A 15,443-nucleotide genomic window follows, 5' to 3' on the forward strand; every position below is an offset into this window, starting at 1 on the left:
TGGCAGTTACACAGATATACAAAAATTTAACTGGGCACTGAGATCTGTGCAATATAATGAATGTACAGTCAGCCCTCTGTATCCACGGGTTCCGCATCCCCGGTTTCAACCAGCCACAAATTGAAAATTTTTCAGAAAAAAATTCCAAGAAGTTCCAAAAAGAAAAACTTGGATTTGCAGTGCAGCCGCAACTATTTACATAGCATTTACATTGTATTTACAACTATTAACATAGCATTTACATAGTATTAGTTATTAAAAGTAACCTAGAGATGATTTAAAGTATGTGGGAGAATGTGCATAAGTTATATGCAAATACTACTCCATTTATATAAGGGACTTGAACATCTGCGGATTTTGGTATCTGAGGGAACCAAAGGAACCAGTCCCCACTGATACCAAGGTTGACTGTATATTACAGTCCACAGAAGGGGAAAAAAAAAAAGAAGAGTGGCGTAGTAGAGGTCTAAGGTGTTCTTCCACTTTGGGGGTCAAGAGGGGGAATAACAAGAAAGTGGAAGGAAGCTGACCTGCTAAACAGAAAAGAAAAACCTCATTTTTAAAGAAATATGAACTTTTTTTTTTAACAAAGATGTCTTAAAGGATGAAGGGGCATGAGCTATGTTAAATTCTTCCATATTATTGGAATTATTTAACAAGAACATGTTTTGCTTTTATAATTTAAGCCAGAGGTCAGCAATCGTTTTCTGTAAAGGGCTAATTAGTAAATATTTTCAGCTTTACGAGCCATATAGTCTCTGTCACAACTACTCAGCTCTGACCTTGCAGCTCGAAAGCAGCCATAAAAACACAAAGTGCATGAATGGATGGGATGTGTTCCAATAAAACTTTATTTACAAAGACAGGCAATGGGCCAATGTGGGCCATAATTTGCAGGATCCTGATTTAAGCAATCAAAAACGGAAATAAAATGATTAAAAAATAATATATATATGAACAAGAATAAATCCCAATTTAATCATTGTTATCATCTATGATATTTATTGGGTACCTACTGTTTGATGGGTATATACCAATTATACTATTTAACTTGGTGAGATTGGTGCCATTACAATCCCCAATTGAAAGAGGAGGAAACTGGCCCTTAAAAAGGGTAAGTAAATTTCCCAAGGTCATAGAGTTGGTAAAGATCAGTTCTTATATTTGAACCCAAAGCCTTTGTTCTTAACTGAATGCCAAGCTGCTACATTTATGACTCTTTTTGTGTGAAATGGTACCACCAAAGTTGTAATAAATTACCAGGATATACAAAATGTCCATTAAAATTTGTATGTAAAAATAGTTAAATGCCCCCAAAAGATGAAAAGACAACTCACTTTTTCCCCCCATTTTCACCAGTATTTGAAGGAATTCAAATTAAGGCAACATTGCACCTCCTAAAATATCAAAACAAATGATAACACTCGATGCTGCTAGGCTATTGTAAAACTGGTCCATTGATTCATTATTAGAAGCACTTTTCAAAGGAGACAAACCTTTGGGGCATTAATATGAGACTATAGAGTGAGGCTCCTAGAGATGTTTGCAGCCATTAACCCTTCAAAATCTACATCTAAGAGATGGTTACAAATAAACAATTCAAAAGAGAAAAACAATGGGCAGAAAGATGTTCATTCCAGCATTATCTACATTAGGAAAAAAATGAAGTGTTTAACATTAGGAAAATAATGTAATGAATTATGGCTTGATAATGATTATGGTATTTTAGGCAAAAATTAAAATAATTGTGAGGACCAGATTATATAACGCCAAGCAAAAATATTTAAAATATACTGGTAAATGAAAACAGTAGAACATAAAAGTATATATAACCAATAATTATTTAAAGAAATGTGTCTGTAAGTAACAAGGTTCAGAAGGTAATATATAAATTGAAAACAATTATGTTAAGGTAGTAGGTTGGGGTGATTTTATATGTATATTATATTGCCTTTCCAAATTAAAGTGTTTAAAAAAATGTAGACTGGGACTTCCCTGGTGGCACAGTGGTTAAGAATCTGCCTGACAATGCAGGGGACACGGCTTCGATCCCTGGTCCAGGAAGATCGCACATGCCTCAGAGCAACTAAGCCCATTGCACCACAACTACTGAGCCCGCGTGCCACACCTACTGAAGCCCACGCGCCTAGAGCCTGTGCTCTGCAACAAGAGAAGCCACTGCAATGAGAAGCCCGCGCACCACAATTAAGAGTAGCCCCTGCTCGCCGCAACTAGTGAAAGCCCACATGCAGCAACAAAGATCCAACGCAGCCAAAAATAAATAAATTTATTAAAAAAAAGGTAGACTGAGAGGGACTTGAGGTCATTGTTTATCCGCCCCATAAATCCTACATAAGGGTCTGTGACATCAGTGTTTGACTTACCAGCAAACCATTCATGTCTTATTTCACCTTTGATGGTTCTCTCGGCATTTGACTTTCCCTGGTTTGACCAATTCACTGCTTGTCAGGAGGAAGATGACTTCGTTGACCTTGTTCTAATCCTGTTGTCAGATTGATAATAAACACTGCAACTCTGGATCTCAAGAGACCTATCGGGAAATTCACTGTGAACTTACACAGATGAAAACCCTCGGAGCTTTAAAAGAAAGGGAGAGTCAATGGCTCTCCAGGATATTTATGGATTTTATCTGTTTCTTCAGTAAGTGCCCTTCCATTATTATTCCAAATATGTCTCTAGTTAAAATTAGGAGGGAGGGAGATAAACAAGTCTAATTTTTATGGTACCATCTGGTCACAGGCCAGTGAAGAAGCAGTTAAGTCCTTTATTGCTACTCTACGCTTAGGATTGACACATTTCTTCCTTTGAAAACATTTCATTTCCGAATGAGTAGTTTGCCCTGGACTTAGTTTTTAGGTCACAGGAAGCTCAAAGTGACTTAGTTGCTGGGCATCAAAATGGTCATTTTAATCATCACCCCCTTTGGGTATATATATATATATATATAATCAAAGCTGCTATTTTGTGTATAAATGAGGTTTGGGTGCATGTAAACGTCACCCACATAGAGTGGGAGCATTAATGAAATCCATAGGAAAAAATTAGACTCAGTCAACTCATCAGTAATGGTTTCTGGCCACATGTCCCTGGTGGTTTCCAATGAGACCACATCTGCATGTGTCAGGAATCAGGACAACCATCCAATCCAAACCTGGTTCCGGATCTAACTCAATCAACAGAAACACTGGCTCATTTTCTGCCCAAATGTGGGTCTTTCAGTCTTGCCTGCTTTTTTTTTTTTTAATGCTGTTATTATGGTCAATACATGACAATGAAATCTTTGGAAGCAACAAACACTTTCATGTCTATTTTGTTCCTTTCTGAATGAGAAACATTCAAGCCTATTTGACTACTTCTGTTTACAGTCTAACCCAGTATCTCCTATGTTCCTTTTTGTGGTCAGCGTGCAGGCTGACACAAGTTCCACACCATTTCTTCTTTGGGTTTTCACAATCACCAAGGTCTCTGGATATGGAAACTCAAGTAAGAGACCTGAGAGAAGGAGGATGAATAAAACACAGGGCCAACATCCAACTTCACAAACTCCAAATGGGTGGGGTCTATTGGCCACTGACATTGATATCCAGTACTTGCTAATCAGAGAATAAGAGGCTTCTAAATGCTAAATACTGTTATTCTAAAGAGTGGTTCTTATCGTGTATTAGAATCACCCAGAGAAGATGTAAAAATGCCCTGTGGGGTGAAAAATTAGGTATCTGTACTTTCAACAGGCTCCCCCAGTGAGTCTGATGAACACAGAAGTGCTAAAAGCATCTTTATAAGTAAGGTAACTGTGAAGGCAACAGAGCAAAAGCCTTTAATCATTTTTATGTCCCACCACCTGGAGCTTGGAAGCTGCTCAGTTATTCTTTGTTGATGAAAGTCTAGAGGGAGAATGAATGAATGAATGAGCAAATGTGTGAATAAATTGGGGGGCTTTGTCTACGGTCCCTGGCCTTTGCTAACTTGATTACAAAGTTTGTGATTTACAGAGTAGCCCTGCTCAGCCCAAACTGTGATTTCCACCTCTGAAGTCTCAATTTGATTAAAATACGTTTAGCAAGGAACAATAACTTTCTGAAATGCTGGGGATTATGCAGCTCCGAGAATCTCCGTGGGGAGCAAGCAATACCAGCAACCAAGACGGTCTTTGTGAACCTGGAGAGGCTGCTCTGCAAGCCTGTATCGGGGCCAAACATCTGACTCCTCTTAATTACATCCTGTCCTTGTTTCATTCCTTCTCATCTCTTGCTTCTGGGTCCTGAGTTTTCCCCAAACTGCCAGGGTTGAATGATCTCAAAAATTAGGCTGAGCCTGTCCCCATGGTGCCAGTGCCTGGGGCATGGACAAGTCTCCTTCTCCGTGGAAAGATGGAGAAAACGTAGGTCACTTTCTCTCCCACCCTCAACCCCTGTCGCCAAGTTATTTTGCCCAGTATCCCCTACAGGAGAACCATGCTGTTCCTTCAGTGAAAGAGGAAGGAACAGAGGCTGGATGCTGACCCACCTGTGTTTAAATCACAGCTTTGCCCCTTCCCAGGTGGTAACGCCTGCCTTATGAGATGTCTGGGAGGGTTATAGCAGATAAAGGAGAAGCAATACAGCATAATGGTTCAAACGAAGGCCCTGGAGTCGGCTCGCCCAAGTCAGACTGGCCACATACTAGCTTGACACATTACTTAACCTTCCTGTGACTCAGCTTCCTCAAGCTGTAGACAGGGAGTCGTCATCGTAGCTCAGGTCACTGAATCACCATGAGGACTGCATGAAATTAATACATATAAAGACAGATTATCTTACGACCCATGGTTATCCCTCTGTTAAGTGTTACCTGTCGTTATAAACGTCCATACAAATAACAATGATAATGGTAGCTTCGAATGACTTCCATTTAGAGACGTGGAAAACTGTCTCTTCCCCCTCCAAGTAAGCTCCCAGATTCCAAGCACCTCCTCTCCCACAGATCCCCCATTCTTATTTTATTCTTATTTTGACCATTATTTAAATGGTCCGAGGCTGCTGGTTGACATAGGGTGTTGCTGAGTCATCTGAGGACACAGGGACCTATGTCATGAAGGACTGAGGGCAGGGGAGGCCAGCGGGGGACAGATTAGACTTCTCCGAGGCAGGAGCGAGTCAGCCAGGGGTATGTGCCCAGCTCCACCAAGGAGCCGAGAAGGGGTAGCGGACGGCTGCCAGGCTTGTTCAGTGTCATCTGCAACATGGCGAATGGCTCAGATGAACAAACCAGCCTGCTCTAGGTGCCCAGGCTGAATATTGCCTGACTAGTCCCAGCACACCTCTCTCTCTGGTCTCTCCTCTCCCCATTCTGCCTTTCTTTGCCCTCTCATCTCTCCTCTTCCTCCTCTTTTTCCCTGTCTCTTCCTTTGTCCTTCCTTTTGGACCATTCTTTTCTCCTTTATCCCTTTATCATTTTATTCCTGCTCTTCTTTCCTTTCTTCCCCTCATATTCACTGCCCCTCTTTCCTATCTGCCCCTTCTTTCTGCCTTTTTCCATCTAAATCTTTTCCCTTCCCTCGGAAGAACCTACAATTTCAAGTCTTCCCTGCCTTTCTTGTCTTTCTCCAGACAGTCTAAGACCAGGGTCATCATACTTTTTCTATAAAGGGCTAGATAGTAAATATTTGGGGCTTTGCAGGTCCTATAGCTTCTGTTGCAACAACTCAACTCTGCCATGGTAGCGAAAGCAGCCACAGACAATACCTGAATGAATATATGTGGCTGTGTTTCCATAAAGCTTTACTTTCAAAAACAGGCAGTGGCTGGATTGGAGACGTGGTCATAGTTTGCTAAACGCTAAGGAAAACACTCCTTCTCTCATTCACCTCCTTGATCACAAACCACAAACTCACCAACGATTTATGATCTACTCCAGTTCTAAAAGCCAGGGAATATATAATCTTGCTGATTATCTCTCCCAGAAAAATTGCGTTAAAAAGAAAAAGTAGAACAGAGATATTTGCCTACTATAGCACACAAATTAGACAACAGAAGAACTTGCCTGTCTTATAGTGAATGTGGGGGTCAGACCGGACAGTGATTTAGTGATTGCCTCTTTGGGTCTCTTCCCTAGAGACACCTGCTGTCCTTCCCAAAGAAAAAAACATCCCCTTCATCAGAGAAGATATTTAATTAATGACATAAGCCCCCCAAAAGTATATCTGTGGTGTTTTCAAATCCATTCACTCATTTATTCATTCATCCACGGAGGTTTATTTGAGCACTTACTATGTGCGAAGCTCAGGAATGAGTCCTAGGGGAAACGAAAGGGCAACAAGAATGGACGCAAAAGCGTGTGCCCTCCAGGGACTTACGGTGCGGGGCACGGCAGGGGACAGGGGACGTGGAGAGGCCAGCAGGGAGTAGGCGTCTAGTGTGTGCCAAGCACCGGACTAGTTTCTTTATGTTTGTTCTCACACTCAATCCTTAAACAACTCCAATTTAAAGATGAGGAACCTGGCACTCAGAGAAACAGATCGGCCATGCAGCTAGGAAGTCGCAGAACCTTCCATTGCACCCCTTTTTTGTGTTGGTTTGCTAAATGCCACAAGAATGCTATAAGCATGGAGCTAAAGGAGTTTATAGTTTATAAGCATATCTAGAGCCGTAGTCTTTAAGGAAATGGAGGGGTACATGGGCTGAAGGATGGGTCAGATATCAGAGTAGGAAATGGGTTCAGGAGAAGATGGAAGAAGGGACTCCATTTTTAAAGGGGGTTGCATGGAAAAATCCACGCTTACCTGAAAAAAATGCCAAATGGTGGAATTTCGGATACTGTAGGCAGCTGAGCAGGGAAAGTATTTAGGAGTGAGGTGGCCTTCAGTGATTCCCTCAACCCACACGCCACACCTTTCCGAAGCCAGCCCTAAGAAGACAGGCTGCAAAAGCCATGCAGAGATGTGCCCATCCTCAGAGTGGAAGCGTGGGTGCCTCACCACCCAGGCTGCAGGGGTGTCCAGCTCTCCCTGAGACTCGGACGTTGGCCCAAAATATTAAGCTGGGGAGCCGGACGAGGGCAGTGCTGAGGACATTAGCAACCCACCCCGTGGCTCAGAGCAACTTATGAGAATCCTGATTAGCTACACAAAGAACTTCTGCAATCACACAAACACCCTCGACTCTGGCTGGCAGCACGGGGTCTCTCACCATCAAAAGCCATCCGGTGAGCTTCAGTGGAAGAGCCGCCAACAAATAAAGGAATCAGGAACATTAACACTGACCCACCCGGAAGCAGGGAGTGGGATTCTCCACCCCCCCAGCACTCCCCCACTCCAAGACCTGTGAGCATCTTATCCTGGCGTGGTGCTTTCCAAAGCTCTAGAGTCTATTGCAGCAAGGTTCCTTATTGACACAAGAGCAGAGGGTGGGGTCCTTTCTGATTTGTTATCAATTTGAATGAGTCTTTAAAGCGATTGCTTGCAAAGTTGCAGTACAAAAGGGACAAAGGGAACCCAATGCACCTATCCAACTGAAATGATATAGATGGAATCTTGAAAATATTTCATATATGATATTTATCATATATGCCCAAATATGATATAATTGGGGTCACTAGCTAGTTTTAAAACTGGGAGAGTCCCAGCAAAATAGGTTGAGTTGGTTATCCTAGAATACAATATGAATACAAGAGATACATGTGTCACATCTTTCAAATATTTACATATGATATCTATCATATATACCTAAACATAAGTGCAATGGAATACACCATATAAATAATTTATAGAAGTATATGATAGGGCTTCCCTGGTGGCACAGTGGTTAAGAATCCACCTTCCAATGCAAGGGACATGGCTTCGATCCCTGGTCCGGGAAGATCCCACATGCCCCAGAGCAACTAAGCCCGTGCGCCACAGCTACTGAGCCTGTGTGCCACAATTACTGAAGCCCGTGCACCTAGAGCCTGTGCTCCACAGCAAGAGAAGCCACCGCAATGAGAAGCCGGTGCACCACAACAAAGAGTAGCCCCCGCTCGCTGCAACTAGAGAAAGCCTGTGTGCAGCAACAAAGACCCAATGCAGCCAAAAATAAATAAATTTTAAAAAATCAATGGTTTCCTTCTATTTTCTCAGCATCACTTGCTTCTGAATAATATTATTATATCATCTTGTTCTCCCTAATATCTTTTTGTTGGCCTCTATACATCGAAAGTGCTTTAACCTCTATGATCTTCCTTCTGACTCTTCAAATTCCAGAATCACATAAAAAAATTACGAAATCTGTGAGATTGCTGGGGCCTAAGAGATCTCCTGTTCAACCTCCCCTTTGAAACCAGAAATGCCATTTTTTTTAGGTCCCAGACTTATTCATTCTTTATGTTCTCACTCAGCTGTCAACTTTTAGGTGCCAGGGTGATAACAGGGACCCACTAGCTACTTGCTGGTTGCTGGATAAGTTAATGAATGGGGCTTTGTGAACTCTGGCCTATTCTAATCTTTGTCTAGATCTTACTTGTTTTATGACTTATTCTGTCTTTTCATTCTTCCATTAAAAAAAAACTGATATATCTCATATTTCTCCTTGAGCATTCTCTCACCTACCCAAGATACCAAAGAGTATATATATGTATGTATATATATAAACACATATATAGTATATATTAACTCATATATATATATGCATTATTACAAATATGTTTATACTTTGAGATTAGATATTTTAGTTTCATACATTGGCAACCAACTGGACTGTAAGATCCTTGAAAGAAAGAAGGAAAAGGCCATGAGATCGCCTTCTTGGAACATCAGTGCCTGAGAATGTGTGTTTCTCAGTAAACGTTGGGTATTGATGATCAATGCTGAAAAGTACCTTTGAGTGTCCCCATGGTGCACTCCACCGTTTCAGAAAGAACACGACAGTTAGACAGGAAAAGGAAGGAAAGGTCTTACTGGGATCCTGTGCGTCTCTTAAGGGAGATCAGTAGCCCGTTTCCTAGGGAAATGCCTGGCAGGTTTCATATAAGAGGTTTCCACAATAACCAAACACTCCATTCAAAGGTTATATTTACACAGCTCATTAGGAAAATTTTTTATACTTTTCACACTCATTAGACTTGTAATCGTCCACCGAAGCTACTCTATAACAAGAGATAAACACTCCATTCCAGAGGATGAATAATAATTGGGGACCGCTCAGCACTGTGCTCTTTCCAGGTCTAATTTCAAAGCATAATTAATCCTGCTGAAGCTGCGTAAGTGAAATATTTATGCAGATGTGTTAATTCATGTATTTACTCCTAGAGAGACATTCAGAACTGGACATGGCTTTCGGCGAAGATTATCTTAAGACGCCCCCTGGAGCAACGTCATTTTCTCTCCAATGTCTTTGCCCCCAGGTGGTCTCTAAAGATGAAGCTGTGAAGACACATTTCCCATCCCAGAGAGTCTGACCAGGAAAGCCACGAGTCGGGACAGAAAATATCTCTAAGAATCTAGATGCTCTGCTCGTACAAAGAACACATCTTTGGCTTATCTGGATGCCTTTACTTTTTATTTTTTTTTATTTGCCACAAAGAGGACATTTTCTGTTCAGCACCACATTTCCATGATGCTAACTTGACCGTATTATCAAAACCACGACACTAAACAGGCTGTGTTGAATACTGGATTTGTGGATGGTCAACAACGATGAGGAGGAGGAGGGGGAGGAGGGTGATGATGGTGCTGATGGCACTGGGGGCGATGATGGTCACAGCCAGCATTTATTGAACCACTTCTATTTCCAGGTGGCTGTACCTAGCTAGCTCTTTACATAGAACCTCTCATTTTGTCTTCATGACAACCTTATCAGGTAAATATTTCTGCATTCAGTTGAAGATGAGTAATTACCCCTTTCACAGAAGCATTTGTAAATGGGACAATAGATATTGTTCACACATACACTAAATTACTTCTTCCTAAAGTATCTATATGTCTCAAGCATCTGATTAGCCAACTTTGATAGACATCCTAGAGAACTGAATGAAACAAGAGTCTTACAGGATTGACCCCCATCCAGAGTAAGGCCCCTTAAGTAGAGACTGCCACTTACTCACTAGGGGACTCACAAGCCCGCTGAGCTGAAGTTTCCTCCTCGGTAAAATGAGTATAAGCAATATTTAACTTTATAAAGTTGTTAAAGAATATTAAATTAAAGAACACATGTAATGCATCCGGTATGGTGACTGGCATATTCTATTCCCCAAATATGTTGCTATTTCATAATAGATGCTGCAAGAGTGACAGCAGTGGTAGGTAGGAGTAGAGTTAGAACTGACTTATTTGACAGCTACCCATCATATTTAAAAGTTTCCTGTCAAATGAAATGCATCCTGACACCAACCATTCATCCATGCATGTACTTATCCATTCAATCCTTCATTGACCAGTTACCTGTCATGTTCAAGATTCTGTAGTGTTTACTGCTGGAAACAAGACTCTCGTTTGCCGAGAACTGCACCCCACGTGGAGATGCTTAGTCAAGCACTGTGGTGGAGGGGTGCTTCACTCCTCTCTGTGTCCACATGCCTTGTCGTCTAACTCCCAAACTCCTCCCACAGAAGGCAGAGTATACCTCCAGAGTATACTTTGGGCTTGGCCATAGGACTTACTTTGGACAGAAGGGTGTTAGCCGACGTGGATCTGACAAAGCAGAGACTTGAAATGTGCACGTGCAGGTAGGTGTTTTTTCCTTTGCCTCCATCAGAGCCAAGGGAAGAGCTTTTCCCAGGTAGGTGCTGCCCCTTCAGCCTGAGACCCAGAATAAACATAGGTGGCACAGAGACCACAGAGATGACCCATGGTCTTGCAGCATCAGGAGAGCCACCGCGGCCTGAGGCAGAGCTCTTCCACTCAACCTGTGCTCCCACGAGCAAAACAAATGCTACTGTCGCGTGCCGCCAAGATTTCACAGCTACAGCTGAGCAACACAGCCACAAATCACTAGGACACAGCACAGAACATGGCTCTTGATCTGAGGAAGGTACAAATGCCCTATAGGGAATTCAAAGAATCAGATGCTTTCATTTGGGAGTGAAATATAAAACACACTTAGATTTCCTGATGGCACTGTGAGAATCCAGGGTTTAATTCTGGGAGTAGAGACTGTAAGGCATTATGCACTTTGTTCAAATTCACACCAACCACAGGCACTAACCTCTGCCCCTTTCAATACCGTATTTGGCCATGGTGGTTGCCAGACTGTCCTCTACCAGCTCTAGACAGGCGTAGCCTGTCCTGGCACCATCTCCGAATATAGCTTCCACCGTTCTTGAAGGCAGCTTCTGCCCTATGCCCTGAGCTTTTGTTGCCTACTCACACTTACTCAAGTTTTAAGGGTTCACCTGCCATCTCTGCTGCCTTTGCTTTTCCCGTCTCAGTTTTGGCAAGTCCAAGGGTAACTAGCATGCCATGTGAGCCATGAGAGGATTCTAAAAAGCATGCTAGGGAACAATGGGCTGCGGTGAGATCACCAGCTATGAGTAGAGAAGTACCATCATCCCATTAGACTGTAAGCCCCGTGAGGGTGGAAACAGTCTTTTTTTGCATGATAGGCAGCCAAGAGGTGGACTCTAGTGGAAACCCATGGGATTTCTGCTCACTGCTCCCTTTATAGAGATTGCCTCGCCTTCATTCCTCCATAGGATAACAGTTGGAGCTGTTGTGTTAGTACAATGTAACCCCACCCCTTATTCACTCCTGATGGGTCCAAGAAAGAGTGCTTGACCCAAAATGCATCAGGAATCCTTCCTCTGGAATTTGAAATTTAGAATTTGGCAAATAGAGATTGGGACTTATTGTAGCCTTGTTACATAATGTCACTGCTCTAGAGCAGAGTTTTTTTAACCCTGATACTATTAATGTTTGGGGTCAGATAATTCTGTGTTTTGAGATGTGGGGGGCTGTCCTGGGCATTGTAGCATGTTTGCCAGCATCCCTCACCCCTGGCCTCTACCCACGGATGCCGGTATCAAATAGCCTCCCTGTCATGACAATCAAAAATATCTCCAGACACAGCCAAATATCCCCTGGGGGGCAAAATCCCTGCCCCGCACTGAGAACCACTGCTCTGCAGAGAGGACCTATGAATTCCTGCTGTTGAGGCCCCAGGACTGCCCTGGTTCCTGTTTTTTTCCTCTGAACCTATTTGCTCAACTCTTTCTTAAATTCACTGAGATAGACACTTTTGCATCCTTAAAATAAACTCCTTTTAATTTACTGAGTTGTCTGTAATTGGTTTCCATTACGAGCAAACTAAAGAATCGCGGTATCATGTGATCAGCACTCAATAAATACTTTTAGTGAGCAAACTCATCACCCAAAGATCTACGGGAAAGCCAGTTAGAAAACAGAGAGTGTGAGGGTCTCAAGTCCCTCAGAAGTAGGGGGTCAACCAAGGTCTTACCATCACCCACAAACTGGAGCAGGGCCAGGTCAATCTGCCTCTTCCAAGGGGAGCCTTTCTGGAGGGCAATTCCATAACCAGTGGTGGCAAAGATGTACCCACTCCCGATGGTCACCAGCTTGCAGCCTTCATCCCTCCCAGCCTTGTAATTCAAGACCGCAGCATCATAGATGAAAGCGTCCAGTTTCCTGCAATGACAAGAAACCAGGGAGTCATGGGGAAGGCGAGGTACCGTCTCAGGGCCCAGCTCCTAAGGCCTGATCCAGCATCACACACTTTCTTTCACACGGGAGACGATGATTCATGACTGCTCCATCCCATCATCATAAAAGGATCTATTTTTAATGAGGAGATAAAAGCCAGAACATTTTCTCTCGAAGTTACAAGAGGCAGTTAAATAAAGACATGAAGAATCCTTATGCCCAAGTGAGTAAACAGTTGAATTTGCTGGTTGGCAAGTTTTTGCCCTTAGCACTCCCAACAGTGAAGAACAGTGGTCTATTTAGAAAGGTTTGCATTAGAACAAAATAAACCATTAAGGGACAAGGGAATCTGATGGTTTCGCGCAGGAAGGGGAGAGAGACTAAATAGGAATGTCTCTTCCTGCCCAAAGAAACATGTTTATGAAACATGTTTCATTTATATTATAAAAAATATTACATAATAATTTTTAGAAACCCAAATAATGCAGAAAATATTAAGAATACAATTAAAATTAAAATTGCCTATAATTCCATAACTCAGAGGCAACCTCTGTTAACAAATTTGTGAACAACTTTCCAAATTTTATATGCATGTGTATACACACACACACACACACACACACACACACACACACACACACACCCCTTTTAAAACAGGGGTTGGTGGGCTTCCCTGGTGGCGCAGTGGTTGAGAATCTGCCTGCCAATGCAGGGGACACGGGTTCGAGCCCTGGTCTGGGAAGATCCCACATGCCGCGGAGCAACTGGGCCCGTGAGCCACAACTACTGAGCCTGCGCGTCTGGAGCCTGTGCTCCGCAACAAGAGAGGCCACGACAGTGAGAGGCCCGCACGCCGCGATGAAGAGTGGCCCCCACTTGCCGCAACTGGAGAAAGCCCTCGCACAGAAACGAAGACCCAACACAGCCAAAAATAAAAATAATAAATAAATAATAAACAAAAAATTTAAAAAAACAAAAAAAAACAGGGGTTGGTAACTTTTTCTATAAAGGCAAGATAAATAGTTTAGGCTTGGTCTCTGGTGCAACTACTCAGCTTTCTATTGTAGTATGAAGCTGAACTGTGTTTCCTCAAAATTCATATGTTGAAGTCCTAACCCCCCAGTACCTCCAAATATGACCTTATTTGGAGATGGGGTCATTGCAGATGTAATTAGTTAAGATGAGGTCATGGAGCAGGGTCGGCTCCTAATCCAATATGACCGGCGTCCTTATAAAAAGGGGAAATTTGGACACAGACATGCACACAGGGAGAACGCCAGGTGAAGGTTGGAGTTATGCTGCCAAAAGACTCGGAACTACCGGAAGCCAGGAGAGAGGCCCGGACAGATCCTTCCCAAGTGCCTTCAGAGGCAGCACAGCCCTGCTGACACCTTGATCTCGGCGTTCCAGCCTCCGGAAGTATGAGACAAAAAATTCCTATTGTTTAAGCTTCTCAGTTTGTCATGCTTTGTTATGACAGCCCTAGGAAATGAACACACAGCATGAAAGCAGCCATAGATAACACATAAATGAATGAATTCAACTCTGTTCCAATAAAAGGTTATTTACAAACAACAGGTTGGCCCATGGGACATAGTTTGCCAACCCTGTTTCAACTCTCCAAATATAATTACACCACGCAAACCATTTCACCAATGGCTTTCTTTTCTCGTTTAACCCCACACATAGTGAGTGTATTTCTATGTCAGTAAACAGAGCACTCTTTTTAATTTTTTGGTACATTTATTTTTATTGAGGTATACCTTATATGAAATAAAGCACTAGATAAATCTTTACATGTGTGTACATCCTTGAAATCACCACGCAGATTGAGGTAGAGAACAAGACCGTCACCTCAGAGGTCCTGCTTGCCCCTCCATTCAGCACCCTCCAAAAGGCAAGCATCCAGTAATCCCCTCAAAGGCACGGCTGTGCCTAATTCACGACCTGCATCCTTACTGGTGGGCATGTATGTTGTTTCCAATTTTTAAAGTTATTTAACAAGGCTGAAATGATCAACCTTGAATACAGGGTATGGATATCTCAACTCTAACGTAGGTAGGAAACTAAATGGGAGAGTACTCAACTTCCTGACACTTTTTCAACTTTACTGCCCTTCACTCCCTAACAAGAAGACATAAAACAGTGAAGCAAAAATAAAATAAAATAAAATAAAATAAAAGTGGCAGGAAGAGGATGTAAAATGCTGCATCCTTCCAAAGACAGCTGCTGAAGGACTCCCTATGAGAACAAAACTATTTGGAAGGTTTACAGCTGTGTTCTTCATTTTAATTTTTTGTTTCTGTAATGGTTAGAGATGAGGCAAGACTCCAAGGCTTGTCTCACCAACAGAAAGACTCTGAAGCTTTCGTCTCAGGGCTGTAGGGTTGGAGACTTGGTTTTATACTCTGAGAGTATTAAAAGGGGATCAGATCATCCAAGTGGAAGAGGGGGAAAAACTGGGCATTGTCAACAGAAGTGGCAAACAGAGCTGTCGAACCAAGAGCAAACATGCTTTCTGGACAGCCAGCAATGCTGAGATCCATGGAAATACAGGTTGGGGAGTTTTTAAAGGCTGGTTTGTGTATGATGGCCGTACGGCGTGTGACAGAAGCAGTGGAGGAGCAGGTGGAAGGGATCTGAGTTCTAGTCTACATTTACATCTACGATGGCGCCACCTCGGAAAGTCACTTCCTTCTTTTGCACTGCTGGTTTCTCATCTGTGACATGAGGTTGTCAATGCGGTCCTTCTGAACTGTGGCATTCTACAGTTCTGCAAGCCAAGAGTCACCTTCTGTCAGTCTCAAGAGGGAAAGTG

At 42.7% G+C, this 15,443-nt stretch overlaps 1 protein-coding gene across 2 annotated transcripts in view; it reads right to left on the reverse strand.

The window, feature by feature from the left end:
• The window catches only part of GRIN2A (glutamate ionotropic receptor NMDA type subunit 2A), a 379,488-nt gene that overhangs the window by 35,834 nt on the left and 328,211 nt on the right, over window positions 1-15,443 (reverse strand). For both annotated transcript variants that reach the window (XM_036827160.1, XM_036827162.1), the window contains one exon: window positions 12,423-12,610. In XM_036827160.1, coding sequence (XP_036683055.1) covers window positions 12,423-12,610 — 188 coding nt within the window. The remainder of the gene's footprint in view (window positions 1-12,422; window positions 12,611-15,443) is intronic.

This window comes from Balaenoptera musculus, chromosome 15 (assembly GCF_009873245.2).
Source record: "Balaenoptera musculus isolate JJ_BM4_2016_0621 chromosome 15, mBalMus1.pri.v3, whole genome shotgun sequence".
Taxonomy (NCBI): domain Eukaryota; kingdom Metazoa; phylum Chordata; class Mammalia; order Artiodactyla; family Balaenopteridae; genus Balaenoptera; species Balaenoptera musculus.